Here is a 14,723-nt window from a genome sequence, read left to right on the forward strand (position 1 = left end):
CAGAGAGAGATGAGTTATCATGTTATAAAGGACAATGCTGACCTTGCTAAACTTAAATGTAATCAAGATAAAACTAATCTGACCTTTGTGAAGGACTATATTTTATTTTAAAAAATGATATGCATTTCAGCGCCGAAGTGATCGTCATTTTATGTGACTGATTTTAAAGTTTTAAGACCTGCTTGCAAAACACTCAAATAAGCCGTAAAGTGAGACAGATTACATTGTGCTTCTCGGTTTCCATCACTGCCGCCCCCAAAGTGATTCACTAAAACATCACAATGTCATTTTCAGTGCTTGGTTTTGAAAAAGGAAAAAATAAAACTCAAAAAAAGATCAAAATACAGCGTAAGGATTGATTACTATCCAGCGCACACTCAGGCCGGTGATCTGATCTGAAAGGGGTTTGTGCTATAGGAGAGATAGTGGTGGGTTATGCATCAAACACACGTATTGATTGATACCTAAACTGCTCTGAATTTAGAGTGAATGCATATGTATGCTCACAACACGTTACTTCTCTGGTCGATAAAACTTTCCGATGCATTCCAGTGCTTTAATATTTATGATAACAGCTAAATTAAGTAAAAGCTTTAAAATGCTGGGAGGTAGCATAATTGACAATTCCATTGAAAGTGCAGGAGGGTTTGTCAATATTAATTTTCTGGATCCCAAAGAAGCGTCCCAACTGATGGGTCATTTATCCACACAGCTGGGATCAAGCTCTCTGCAGCCCGATCGACCCCAACCTGACCCTCCAGGGCATGCAACAATGGCCTCGACCCCCTGACCCTTAAAAGCAAATGACCTCACCCCATGAAAATCTTGGGACTGCATGCTGTTCCTAAAACTGAGGGACGGCTCACCCAAAAATGACCATTCTGTCATTATTTACTCACCTGAAACCTTGATGACTTTGGTACAAGATGGTAAAAAAAAAAAAGAGCTGCTCTTTTCCACACAACTGGGAAGTAGATGCTGAACTTGTCTCCCAAACCAAATTTCTATCATTTGGCCACCTAAACCTTTAATATATCTTCAGAACATTTATCATATTTGTCATATTAACTATTTGTTTTATCATTTATGGCAGCATCAGTCCCCATTTACTTTTATTGAAAGTAAGAGAGGAGCATGGACCTTCTTCAAAACTTCTCTTTATGCATTCTCGAAAAAGGACGTTTGGAATGACGCAAGGTATAAAAAAAAATTGTGGAGAACTGTCCTTTTAACCCGACATTGCAAAAAGGCTTTCTTTAATAAACTGATTCTGCTCATGCCTGAAAAAAATAACAAAAGCATTCCAGTTGGCTAAATTTAAGGTCAAAGTCTTGGAACTGAGCCATCTTGTAGCCGTTCTGCCTGTGAAAATATTGCAATATTTCACACATTAAGTTCAGGAACATACTGATGATACTCACCTTTTTTCTTTAAAAAAGCTTTTCTGGTTGCCAGGGGGCTCTGGCGAACTTGCTGGTTTTGTAGAAACCTCACTGCAGTGGCAATCTGCGAAGACGAAAATGAAAAAAAAAAATTCATACATTTGCACCGTGAAATGAGCTCATCAGTATAATAGAAAGTCATCAGTAAATTAACTTCTCTGGAAATGAGAGGAAGACTCGGGAATTCTTGCAAGGCGGCTGAATTATTGTACATTTCCAACTCCCCAAGGTATATCATCAGCCAACAACAGGAACTTATAAAATAGCCCTCCCCCTCCCAATAAGTATATGGAGGCCAGACCACCAAACCACTTTAGAGATAAATCTAGGAAATGAGTGAATCAGCAGTTATAAAATTATCCCATCAAGGTTTGCTGAACAAATGGGGTATGGAGTTTAATTTGCCATTATCCTCTTTAAGACAAACTCCTAGCCTTAAGTGAGCAGGGACTGAAAATCTATACTTAATGCTGAAGTGCCCATCTGTATCTAATAACGGCAGAATACCTGGCTAAAAACTTCAGCGATTCTTAAAGAAGAAAATGCATTATGATCAAATCACCTAGGCTGCATGTTGTAATGACTGAGTGTTAATGCACTAGAAAATTAAATATCATCAGAACACGTGTAGTCGGAAGTGCAGCACCATTTCCCATCGATTCCATCGTGTTTTCCTTCGAGATGCACCTTGATCTGCCACTTTAGCTTGCTTCTCCTAGAATTAAAAAAGGGTCTCCTCCTCAAACACCATTATAGCATGAATTTGAAGTGCGGGCTCTGAAGTGGTGCTTTTAAAGAACAGATAAACATGAAATAACATCTGGAGATAGGGGGGGAAACGCACACTCAAGGATAAAGCCGAGCCGCCTCGTTATCGCACCTGTGGTCCCTGTGATTCAATTGTAAAAGTCATCCCTCTAATAGGTTGAAAGGTTTTGATTACTGTTCTTTTTCTTTAAGCGGCAAAAGATAAAAAGTGATTGAGCGCGCTGTCTGTGGTAATCCGTTTTAGGTAATGCATTGCATATACTAAAGACCTGTTTCAATCCAAAAGGATTGCATTTTGAAAATAGGCTGAGAAGAATGTGTAATAGTCGGGCCGGCTGTATAATTCTGTGGCGACAAATCAAGACAGAGTGAGTTGGGGACCCGGTTTTCCTTTCAAAAACACATCATATTGATTTCAGCTTCAATTTATGGGGAACAACTTTGACTTTGTTGGATGAAGGAGGAAGACCAAAAGGGGAGCACTGCCGATTTAGGGAACGGCATGAGATTATGATTCCGATAATTGGAATAAGCAAGCAGGCAGGCAGGCCGCATTTGTCTTCAAATATCTGAGGCAGTGTCTGCATGGGTCGCACCTGGTTTCAGAACACATGGGGACAATGTTCAATGTGAACATGACCTTTCTGAAAATTTCTGGATCTCTATATCAGTGTCGGAAATGAAGCCTTAGAGTTCATTTTCAGGGGCTTTTTTTTGCCTTTAAGAGTGCATATTACAAGACCATCTCCAGAAGACCACACAAGACCATCACCAAAAAAACCCCACACCATGTCATCCTTTTGTCAAATAGTCTCAATTTATGAAAATGATATAATCAACAACAAAATCATACCATGTGTCATCATAATATATAGCCCATTTATGCATATCGTTACCTTTAAGGTTTTTACTAATGTAAAAAATAATCCAGGATAAAAAAGGGGGGGAAGTAACCACAATGGGCACCCATTCATTTCTGACTATGCTATATATAAGATGAAGGCAGATTAAATTTAGTCACCAGGAAACTTATGACAAGAAAAAGTCCACATCATCAAACTGAAGCACATCCTGCCTCAAATGAACAAGTTCACCTCAGCTCAGTTCTGAGAAGTCTTCAAACATGAATCGCAAGTGAAAAAAATCTATATTTGAATGGATGAGGGTTTTGAGTTGTTGGAGAAATCACACAGCAAGTGCCTTTTACAATCCAGAAACACGCTTTCCCCGCTCTATAAACACCACATAAACCATCAATTTCTTTATTCACTGCACAAAAATGATGTTGCGTGTACAGTAAATCACATTTTACAGGAAAAGAACACTCAATTGAGTCACCGCCAGCCAAAAAAACGAGCTGGAATGTTTCATTTAAGATTATAAAGACAAAGGGGTCAAAATCGTAGCTCCTTGGCTTGAAATACGACTCCTTTTTGTGATTGAGACTAGCTTTTACTTGGATGGAAGGGGCACGGCATTCTTGTAAACACTTCTCTAAAAGATGGGATCAAAGTGGGATAACAAATGAGGGCGATGTCCATTTATTTTTCAAGAGTGTTACGTCTGTTCTTCAGGGAGAAGAAAAGTGCTTTTCTTTGCAGATGACATGGCTGCTTTATGCAAGTTCCACCCAGACATCTCAATCAATTATAACCACATTGCACAGATTTTAGTCTTGTCTACTTATTGACGTATAGATCACCCTCGTTGTCGTATAAGGTAGCAGCGCACGATTGTGCTTTTAAGGGGGAGAGCTGTATCACTGCATGTCAGTACAAGACACATTTGGTTTGGCAAGCAAAATATTAACTCAAATTAAAAAGGTGGGTGCATGTTTCTTTGCTGAATACCAGTAAATACTCTTTGTTAATCAACCATTATTTTCTAGTGTTTCTTGTAAGGCTAAAATTGCTAATGCACGGAAAGTGCTCCCTGTTCTAACCGATAATCTTTACAAATGAGATGAATGATCAAGTGTCAGGTGCAACCTAAAAAGTGGTGAAAACTCAATCATAGGGGCCAAGCAACATTAAGGGCCACGTCTGGAGACAAGCCTGCCGTGAACATGATGACTGGACAAGGTCTTGCAAATCGCGCCGTGTTGTTGATTGAGTTTGGATCGGACCGAGTTTTAACAGAGCACTTTTGCCTCACACTCGCCTTAAATTTGGAGGAGGTGGTCGTCTCCTTAACATGATGATATTGATCGGGAGGGAAACATAAATGTCCTATTAGGGCAGCCAAATTTTTAGAGACAACCTCGTATGATGCTTTCATCATTTCAGTCCCCTTTAAACAAGTTAAAAGTTCAATATCTGGTCTATACAGGGTGAATTCAGATAAATCACACTGCATTTTGACTAATGTCAAAAAGTGTTCCAATTTTCCTGAATTTATCCTACTTACCCTAAAAATGTCATTCTAAGAACAACCAGTGAATTCTGATTTTGAATTCTTTTTTGTACTATTTTGAGACCATTAAAACACAAACTAAATAAATGCTGACCTGTAAGAATTAAAGAAGACAATTTGCTTATAGATATGAGAAGGAAGACTTCCCTTGCAATTTTTCAAACAGGTCAAACAGGGAAATATACTTTTGCTCAAGGCAACACACTTATAAAAGTACTATTAAGCCAAACAAGACTAAATAATTTGTAGATGGGGATTTTTTTTAGTATTTCAATATCTTGATATCCCAAGAGTGATCGAGACATCAAAAGTGCCTTTAACAGTGTGTGAAGAGTTAGGGATGCAACAAACTTAAAAGCCTCTTAGAGAAAAGTTTTTTTCTCTCTTATATATTAATAAATCTTTATATTTTATAAAAAAAAAAGGAGGAAAATGTTTGTCTAAAATAAAAATAATATACCCTTAAAAGGCAGCTAGAGGGGTCTTTAACAATTGGAGAATATAGTGAAATATGCATGGAAATGTGCAAATATAGCACATATAATTCAGAGCAATATATTTAAACTCTTAACACAAAAACAAAGCAGCTTTTTTTTTTTTTCAAAATACATGACAATTTACAGATTTCATTCAATTTAACTTGTTACATCATATTCAGTGACAAAGCTTCACATTTGAGGAAATTTGAAAATGTTATCCTTTTTTTTTTATTTATGCATGTATGAATAGCTGGGCTTATCTTTTGTTGCTATTAGAAAAAGAAAAGAAAAATCAACAAGGCATTTTGCCCAGTAGCTCCTTTAGCGACAAATCACGTGCACAAATCTTAACTTTGCGGAGGGCCGTGTGAAGTCGTGAAATGAAGTTGTAGACCAAAAAGTGTTCCTGACTGTATACGAGTTTGATCTTCGGCTACAGGACTGTTGACAGTAATGACCGCTCCGTGAGAAAGGACAAGAAGAGCTACCGTAGCAGAAGGTGGGGGCCCATCAGTTGGCACTTAAAAGGAAAGGGTAAAGGAAGCTAAAAGGAAATCATTAGCAGGTCTGGGGATCCAGTCTCAGCGTGAATCAATTCATTTCAAATTGCCCTGTACATTTGTGAAGAAGCACCCCTGATATAATAAAGGCCTAATAGACACTGATCCAATTGTGTTAGGTTGGTCTCAGATTCCTACAAAACAATGGTTTCAGGAGAAGAGAGAGGGAGAAAGAGACCGTAGTCGACTTTCTATATTAATTAACCTCTCTCGTGAATGATTCCATGACATAGATGGATATCTAGGACGCTTTAAGCGCTCCGACTCTCTGAAATTGCAATGCGGTTTTCCATGCAGTCAGATTCCTTTCAACTCCTGATGGGTTGATGCACAAAATGCTGTTTTTAATCTTTTATAATTAGATCTTAAAATGCCCTTCTAATTATGACAACTTCCGCTTTAAATGACCTTTATCGAGGAGAGCCCACTGAGCAAACCGGGTGTGCATGAGCGAGAGAGAGTTCATCTAAAACAGCTGTATGAAATCAATTCTTACTGATCAACTCCACACCCACACGACATTACGTCAATAAACCTTTACCATTCTTCATATAGCAGTATTTTACTTTTGCTTTCTTTTCTTTTGACTGAGTTTTGGAAGAATTGATGCCATTTCAAACCTTCCTGCGGAACAGAAGGAAAAATTTCAAATGTTTTATACATGCAATGAAAGTCTGCGGGCTCCAAAACAACATTGAAGGGAAAAAAATCCTGAGATATTTTCTGAAATATTTTCTTGAGTTCCACAGAAGAAGGAAATTCATACAGGTTTGGAATGACATGCGGGTGAGTAAATTATGACAGAATTTTCATTTTTGGGTGAACCATCCCTTTAAAATGTCCTGCCTCCCCCTCGTCATCATCACAAAAATCTTCGCAGTCACTCCAACCGGTCTTCAGCATAACTGTGCAGTCTGTTTACGACTTTGAACTACTGAAAAAAAGTGCATGAAAAGGGAATATCTCAGTCAGTTATGCCTTTACCCATCTTCCTTATGCAACCAAATCCAGTTTCAAAAGGTCACATTCGTGATAAATAGATATATGCAAAAAGAGCCATTACTGATGACAAAGTAGAGCGACACACATTTTCCATGTGCTGCGAGTGGATTGAGCACAGAGACCCGCGATTACAGCGCTGATATTCAAATCACGGTGGAGGCAATTTTTTATGAATGTTCTGAACTTTGACGACTTAAAGGTCACAACAAAGTTTACCACCAAAACAAAACAAAAAAAAACAAATACAATAGCAGAGAAAAAGATAGTTATGTTATATGATATACAAAGATTTGAAAATAAGCAAAAGTATGTAGGAACGAAAGCCTTCTGGACAAAATTTCCACCAAACAGACTTTCCACCAAAGACCTGCCATGATTTTTTCACAACTTTTAGTTGTTTATAATGACTGGATGTGGATAAGGATTTTCACTTTATATAAATTATGCATTAATATCCAAATAAATACGTTAGAATTAGGCATAACGGCAACACTTTACAATAAGATTGTATTAGTTAACATTAGTTAATGCATTAGTTAACATGAACTAACCATGAACGACACCTCTGCTCAGCATTAGTTAATCTTTATTAATGTTAGTTAATAAAAATACAGCTGTTCATGGTTTGTTCATGTTAGTTCACTGTGTAACAAAGATAAATAAATGCTTTATAAGTGCAGTTCATTATTAGTTCATGTTAACTAATGTAGTTAACTAATGAACCTTATTGTAAAGTGTTACCGGCATAACTAAAAATATATATATGACTACATAAATACCCATTATCTGGACAACATTTCCACCAAAGAACTTCCAGGATTTATTCATAACTTTTAGTTGTTTTTGATGACTGGATGTGGATAAGGATTTTCACTTTATAAAAATGATATGTTATTATCTAAATAAATATGATATATATATAGATATACAGAAATACCCATGATCTTGTAAATTGTATTATCAGGACTATTTATTTCCAGGATTGTGGAAACCCTGCAAACCATCATTTGTTATCAAATTCATGACATCAACAGCATATCATGTTATTTCACTTTCACCGGAAAGATTGATTTTGAAAAGCATCAAATTAAAACGGTATAATCTCATAAATATATACAGAAATAAATATAAAACAGGATTGTTATTTAAGCCTAGGGGAAAGTCACAGGTTTATGGTGGCACTGACACACATTTGACCACACACACATGCACATGCGCTCAACAAACATAGATGTTTGCCAGCAACTTGCCTCACTCAGCCCAGGCTAATCTGTAACACTAGCCTAACTAGTACTCAATACTTTCGATTACAGACCTGAAATATTTCCTCTTAACATGTAAATCAATAGAACACGGTAAAGCAGAGCATTTGCTGGAAACATTTCTGTTAATGTGGGGCAAATTTATCTTAATCGTTATTATTAACTGTTGGGAGATATGTCCAGCTTTCACATGTGATCATTTGTTTCCGCTAATGAGAGAGCCAAAGTGTCTGTGGTGCCGGAATTACACTTCCAACGCATTTTCCCGGCTCACTGAGGTGTTTGATATTAGACCTACTAGTTCATATGGCTAATTCAGTGTGGTTTTAAAAGAGTTTTGACCAAAAACCCCAAAAAAGAGCTATTTTTTTCTGAATTTAATCTGAACTCTTCAGGGAGAGAGAAAAAAGATACCTAAATTGCTTAATAAATAACAAATCTTACACTTAATAAAAAAAGACAAGAATCTTAAGGTCTAACCGTGAGGCTCTGCTTTAAACAAAACACATTTATTTTTTAAATACATTCATTATGATTTTTACCATTCATTTTGGACATATTTCAAAAAACATCTTTTAAAAGTGTAAAATCTGTTTTTGCTATAAGGGTTTGATATAAGGCAGAATGCTAGTTAATTAATTTAATTTTATATTGCCTAATAAATAATAACATAAATGTCACACTTGAAAAAAATTGACAGGAATCTTGAGGTCTAAAGGTCAAATTAAATTTTAAAAAAATATTAAGATTTTTTTTACATAACATTTAACATTCTTTTTAGACATTTTTTGAAAGAAAAAAAAATGTGTGAAATGTGTGTGTATGAGAGAGAAAGAGACAGAAAGATGAAACTGTGGCCCCTGGACTCGGCAGTGAGGGGGGGAAAAAACAGTACTTAGCCCAGCTCACCGCAAATATTCCAGCAGTAATCCAGTAATGGATACTTCCTCAGCTCCTCAATTGGTCAAAATGTTTTCATACAATAATTTAATTCAGAAACACTTTTACAAAGCAAGAGTAATCAATTTTAATTAGTTGATTCCCCCCCAATTGTATAAAGTTTAATGTACTGCCATCGATCCTCTTTGTTCTTTAATGCAGTGCTGCTTTCCTGTAATTTGAGGCATTTTTTTCTCTACTTTTACAGTCAATGATGACATTCGGTGACAGGACGTGCAAAATGTCTCCGAGTTGCAAATGAGCAGGGCGTAAACACACACACACACACACACACACACACACACACACACACACACACACACACACACACACACACACACACACACACACACACACACACACACACACACACACATCACACAGTGTAATTCGTAACAAAACCTGGGGGGAAAAAGCAAACATCCGATTTCAAGACAATCTAAAGGAAACAGAGCATAAATTAATAGCAGCCTATCATGACTTGGTGGCACATCCTAATAACACGTTGCGATCCGGCTCATAGATAAACACAAAGGCGGTCTTAAACCCGACGCTGGATCCTTGTCCTTCATTTTCAGAGACACTACCACCCTTCACATCTAATTAGCTAATTGAAGCAAAATGAAAACAGCACCAATGGCAACAACGGCGCACTCATGTCCAAACCGCACAATGCGGGGTTTATGGAGAGGAAGGAAGAGCCTTCTTGTCAGCTATGACTGCCATAACCCTGACGAGTGTCTTCCCTCTCCGCTCCAGACGCCCACCTAGCACACACACACACACACACAAAATCAAAGTGTACAATTTTCTTTGCCGTCTCTTACACTAAACTAGATAACAGACATAGAGTACATTGACAATTAAAAGGGAAATGTGCTTGCCGGTGGTTAGTTGATTAGGCATAAGCACAATATGACACTGAGAGGGGACGGCCACGCCACCGGCAGACAGATTGTGACATTCCGGTGACATTATCATCTCACGGCGGCTTGTATTCAATAGCTCGGGACGCTTATTGCACGTTGCGGATCAACAGTTTTGCGGTCTTCAAAAAGGCGAAGAATTGGTGCTGTGACTCTCTTGCTCGGTGACCCTCCTCTCAATTAGTCTGAGGGTGGTGGAGATGGAAACAACTGGATGGAGAGTGTTGAGTAAAACAAAAGCACACGGTATGGGAGATACAGTTTGTAGAAGGAAGAAAAAAGGCAAAGAAAGTTTAAAGAAGAGAGATCATACGACAAAGACAGGGCAACCTGGCCTCTTACGGCTCTATCTCAGAAGATGAATACCACCATCTACTGGTTGCGAAGGGAAGTGTGTGGCTTGTCCAAGTGAACCGACAGGCCTCCCAGGCTTTGTGATAGTCAGAGCTGTCAGGAACGATTAGATGACAATGGAGCTCGCATTTAAAGAGATACTCAGACCACAATCAGAGTCACATGACTGAGAAGAGTAGTAAGTGTTTAATCCACCAATGAGATTAGGCCTCCTTCAAAACCACCAAGGCACAGCAAACCAATAAAAAAAGGTTTGCAGTTTTAATTTAATGCATCCAAACAACTGGGAACATTTTAATTACTGTAGTGACTAAAATTGCATTAAAAAAATGAGTTGTGTTTTGTTTTTCTTGCAAAATGGGTTGGAAGGGGTACAAAATAAAAACGCAGCGGAGTGATTTATGCTTGTTGACTCATATGGAGAATTGCTGTTACTCAACTGAAGCCACAGAATCTAAGAAATGCTTGTCTGCGAGAATAATAGTGCATTTCTAAAAGGTTCAGCCAGAATGTACAGGTTTTACTGCATTATTGCCCAAAGCATGTCTGCGGTATGATGGTGCCACCCAGCCCTGTTCTCAAACCTGCGTACAAATCAGTTGAGTTTGTGCAAAAACTCTCTTGACCCTGCCCAGGCAACAATAACCACCAAAACACAACGGAATGAACAAGCAGGGATCCAAACACATGTAAAAGTACAAACAAGACTGACAGATCAGACTGGCTTTCAAAGGGAAGTTGCATATGGACACACCTTGATCGTTCAACCCAAAATGAACAAATGATGACAGAATTTTCACCCTCATGTCATTCCAAACCTGTATGACTTTGTTTCTTTGTGGAACACAAAAGACAGAATGCTTTTGTCCATACAATGACAATCAATGGGATCCAAATCAACATTCATTGTATGCACCAAAAAAGGAAAAAAAAAAGAACTATTTCTCAAAATATCTTCTTTTGTGTTCTACAGTGTGAGGGTGAGTAAAATGATGACAGACTTTTCATTTTTTGAGTGAACTTTCCCTTTAAAAGCAACGTGAATTATTACAATTCAAAATGGCTTTGTTGCAGTATCGGATGCAATATGTGCTCAATACATATGGCTCTTTACAGTGGCCGGAGGTGACCTGCACTGGCTTTATGGGGCATGAGGATCCAGACGTGTGTGTGTGTGTGTGTGTGTGTGAGAGAGAGAGAGAGCGAGAGAGAGTGCGAGTCCTGCTCCAGTGTCACAGCATGGCGTGTTGGAGCCCAGGGGCTGCGCTGGCAGGCCACTCACTGACAGACACACACCTGCTCTGACATTCCCTGCCGACCTTGACTGAGAAAAACACATGACAATACTTCTCCGTTGAGTCCCACGGGACTGTCGTCACTCTCTCTCGCTCTCTCCCGAACTCCTTTAAAGGAATAGTTCAATCAAAAACTCAAATTCTGTTATCGTTTATTCATTTCTCATATCACTTCAAAAGAGCCTATATGACTTATTTTCTTCTGTGGGATACAAAATATCATCTGTGTGACAAATGGAGTGAAATGTACAGCTTTAAAATGTATTTATATTACTGGGACCGAATCATTAAGTCAGCTCTATAACCTAAAACAAATTATTCAGACAGTTTTATGGACTGATTAATTAAAAGAAAATTGCTACTTTGTTACTTCGATATAAAGGTTTTCAAAGACAAACTCATGATTTTCAACAGAACACTTTTTATTCAATAAAAATTTTGAGATTTGTTTTACAAATAAACTACCGTTCAAAATTGTTTTTGAAAGAAGTCTCTTCTGCTCACCAATGCTGCATTTATTTGATCAAAAATACAGTAAAACCAGTAATATTATGAAATATAATTATGTTATATATTAAAATGTAATGCTGAATTTTCAGTAGCCATTAATCCAGTTTTCAGTGTCACGTGATTCTTTAGAAATCATTCTAAAGTTGCTTAATACGTTTGTGGATACTTTGATACATTTTTTTCCAGGATTCTTTGATGAATTGAGGTTTAAAAGAGCAGAATGTATTTGAAATAGAAATATTTGTAACATTCAAAATGTCTTAACTGTCACTTCTGATAAATTTGTCCTTGCTGAATAAAAATCTGACTGAAGTCACTGAACCCCAACTTTTGAAAGGTAGTGTATAAATATATTTGTACAAATTTGAGATTCTTTTCTAAAGCTTGAAATCTTCAGCCCACATTCTTTCTAAGTGCGTGGGCAAAAAAAGATCAAAATGTCTCCTTTTGTCATCCTAGGACGAAAGTCATGCAGTTGTGACTAAATAAATGACCATTCAACAATGACCTCATCTTCAACTACAAGAAAACGGAGCAAAAATAGAGGAGCAAAGTTGTGTATGTGATAAACAACAGGAAGGTCTCTGAGGTTGCGACCAGCTTCTCCACAGAAATGGCCACTGCTGATTAACCAGGGAGTCCACCCAAAATGATGACATGTGCCACATTTAGCACCTATTCCGAGTGTTTAGGCCTGTCTGCCATTCTCTTGTTGTCACAACACTTAAAGCCCTCGGGCCACTGGTCCAGGTGTTTGACAAGGCTGCCAGCAGCTAGCAGATACATGCGGGTTCCTGTTTCTCATCTGACTTCTAAGAAGTGTTAATAACAAAACAGAATGAATCTAAGATAGGGCTCCTGATGATATACAAAGAGGAAAAAAAGCTTTGTTTGGATACATGCGAGTCCTCAGACGGACAGAAGTACTTTTTTTGATTGTACAGCACACACACCTGACTCAATCGGCACGGCAAAAGGAATTCATCAACAACACTGCACTTACCAGAGCCCAGAGGCAACTGCGATTTTATATAAGCAAGTTCAAGCAGCGCCTTTGCCCTTTTGAGACCTATAAAACGCATAGTTAAAGGCCCTCGGAGGGGATTTACTCTGAGCGGAGCAAGTACTGATCTATAATACAGTCTCCAGCAGCCCCTAGTGCTAACAAAGGGGGAAGCAACAGGTGCCCATACACCCGCATATCAAATACACACACATACATATACAATAACTGCAATTTTCGACCTATTCTTATTACCTTTTTTCCACAACTTCCTGTACATTTACAGAGCTCACTCACTCCATAAGACCTTTTACATGCCATAATGCAGCTCACTTGACTGATTCCTGATTGGCTTGTTAAAGCTGTAATCTACCAGCGCCACACAGAGAGAAACGAGAAGCCTATTAGCATCTTCTCTACATTATTTTTCATCAAACTGGTTAAAACTGACACGTATTAATTAATATCTATTACTCTTTTCTTTTTTTTTTCCTTTGAGGGGGTAAGATGTTGGGTTCGAAGGGGGGTGGGCAATTAGTTGAACAAAATAATCAAAATAGTGTTTTTGAACGAGCGCTGATAAATGTCCTGCACCATCCCATCTCAGAGAGCGAAGTGCAATATATTCTTGCTGTCACGTTCTATTAAACAGCTATTACAGTCTTGATAGAACTATTAGTCACTTCATTATTAATAACATTAATGTATTTACATTTTAGTGTACATGCCAGTTTTCCAGCAATAATTTATGAAGTCGACTTCAAATATTTCATAATGTTCCTCCATCTGAGCCTTTTTGAGCTTATTATTGATTGTGAAAACAGACTGAATTTTTATGTTCTCTCTCTGCCGACCTCACTCACTCTCTTAATGTATTGGCGAGGGGGCCTCTGCATTAAGAGACTGAAACAAAGTGCATTTACATCTGAAGCATAACTTCATAATTTACATTCCAACATTTATTAGAGGTGACAAATGAGTGTTTGGTCCACTCGCGCTTTTCCACAATACGGCACTTATTCAATCCGCATAAATTACGGCGAGGGATTGAGAGTGCTGGTGCAAATGATTCTATTACATTTATGTGGCGGTACACGCATGTGCCCGCAGAGGTTATTCGGGGGGCGGGCGTCCTGTTTATGAACTAATCCATAAAGTGGCTACCTACAAAAAGAATAAAAAGTGTGGAATAATGTATAAAAGGCTGTGTCGGCATGCTTCTATGGGAATCCTGTTAGAGCAGAGCAAAGAAGACTAGAGTAGATTAGAGTACAGTACACTGGAGAGAATTAGAGTAGTGAGAGCTGGAGTAAAGTAGACTAGACAAAATTACACAGTTAAGTGCACTGGAGTGGAGTACAACAAAGTAAAACAGACCAGACTAAACTGAACAATAGTACAGTAGACTAGGTCAGAGGTTTTCAGACTTGTTGATGCCTAGGAGCCCCCTAATTTGATGACCCTCCTTGTGAGGGACTTGCTAGAGTATAAAATTATTAAGATAATAAATTAAATTAAATAATTGGCATTGTATGAAGCAAATTGTTATAATATAAAAATATTTAAATACAAAAAATAATAATAATAAAACAAGTTTGAAAACCCCAGAACTACACTTTAGCAAGCAGAGTGAAATATCCAAAGTTTATTAAATATATTATAAAATTCTAAAGCGTAAAAATATTGAATTAACATTTACACTAACATTAACAATTCACACTTATACAGTTACCTCTAAATAGACATTTTGTAATTTTTCCCCCCACAATTT

At 37.8% G+C, this 14,723-nt stretch overlaps 1 protein-coding gene across 1 annotated transcript in view; it reads right to left on the minus strand.

Annotated features, from left to right (window-relative positions):
• Nucleotides 1-14,723, minus strand: part of pex14 (peroxisomal biogenesis factor 14) — a 95,183-nt gene that overhangs the window by 53,806 nt on the left and 26,654 nt on the right. Inside the window, exon 3 of the mRNA XM_079802737.1 lies at nucleotides 1,422-1,506. Coding sequence (XP_079658863.1) covers nucleotides 1,422-1,506 — 85 coding nt within the window. The remainder of the gene's footprint in view (nucleotides 1-1,421; nucleotides 1,507-14,723) is intronic.

The sequence above is a fragment of the Gobio gobio genome, assembly GCF_949357685.1.
Source record: "Gobio gobio genome assembly, chromosome: 21".
In the NCBI taxonomy this organism is placed as follows: Eukaryota; Metazoa; Chordata; class Actinopteri; order Cypriniformes; family Gobionidae; genus Gobio; species Gobio gobio.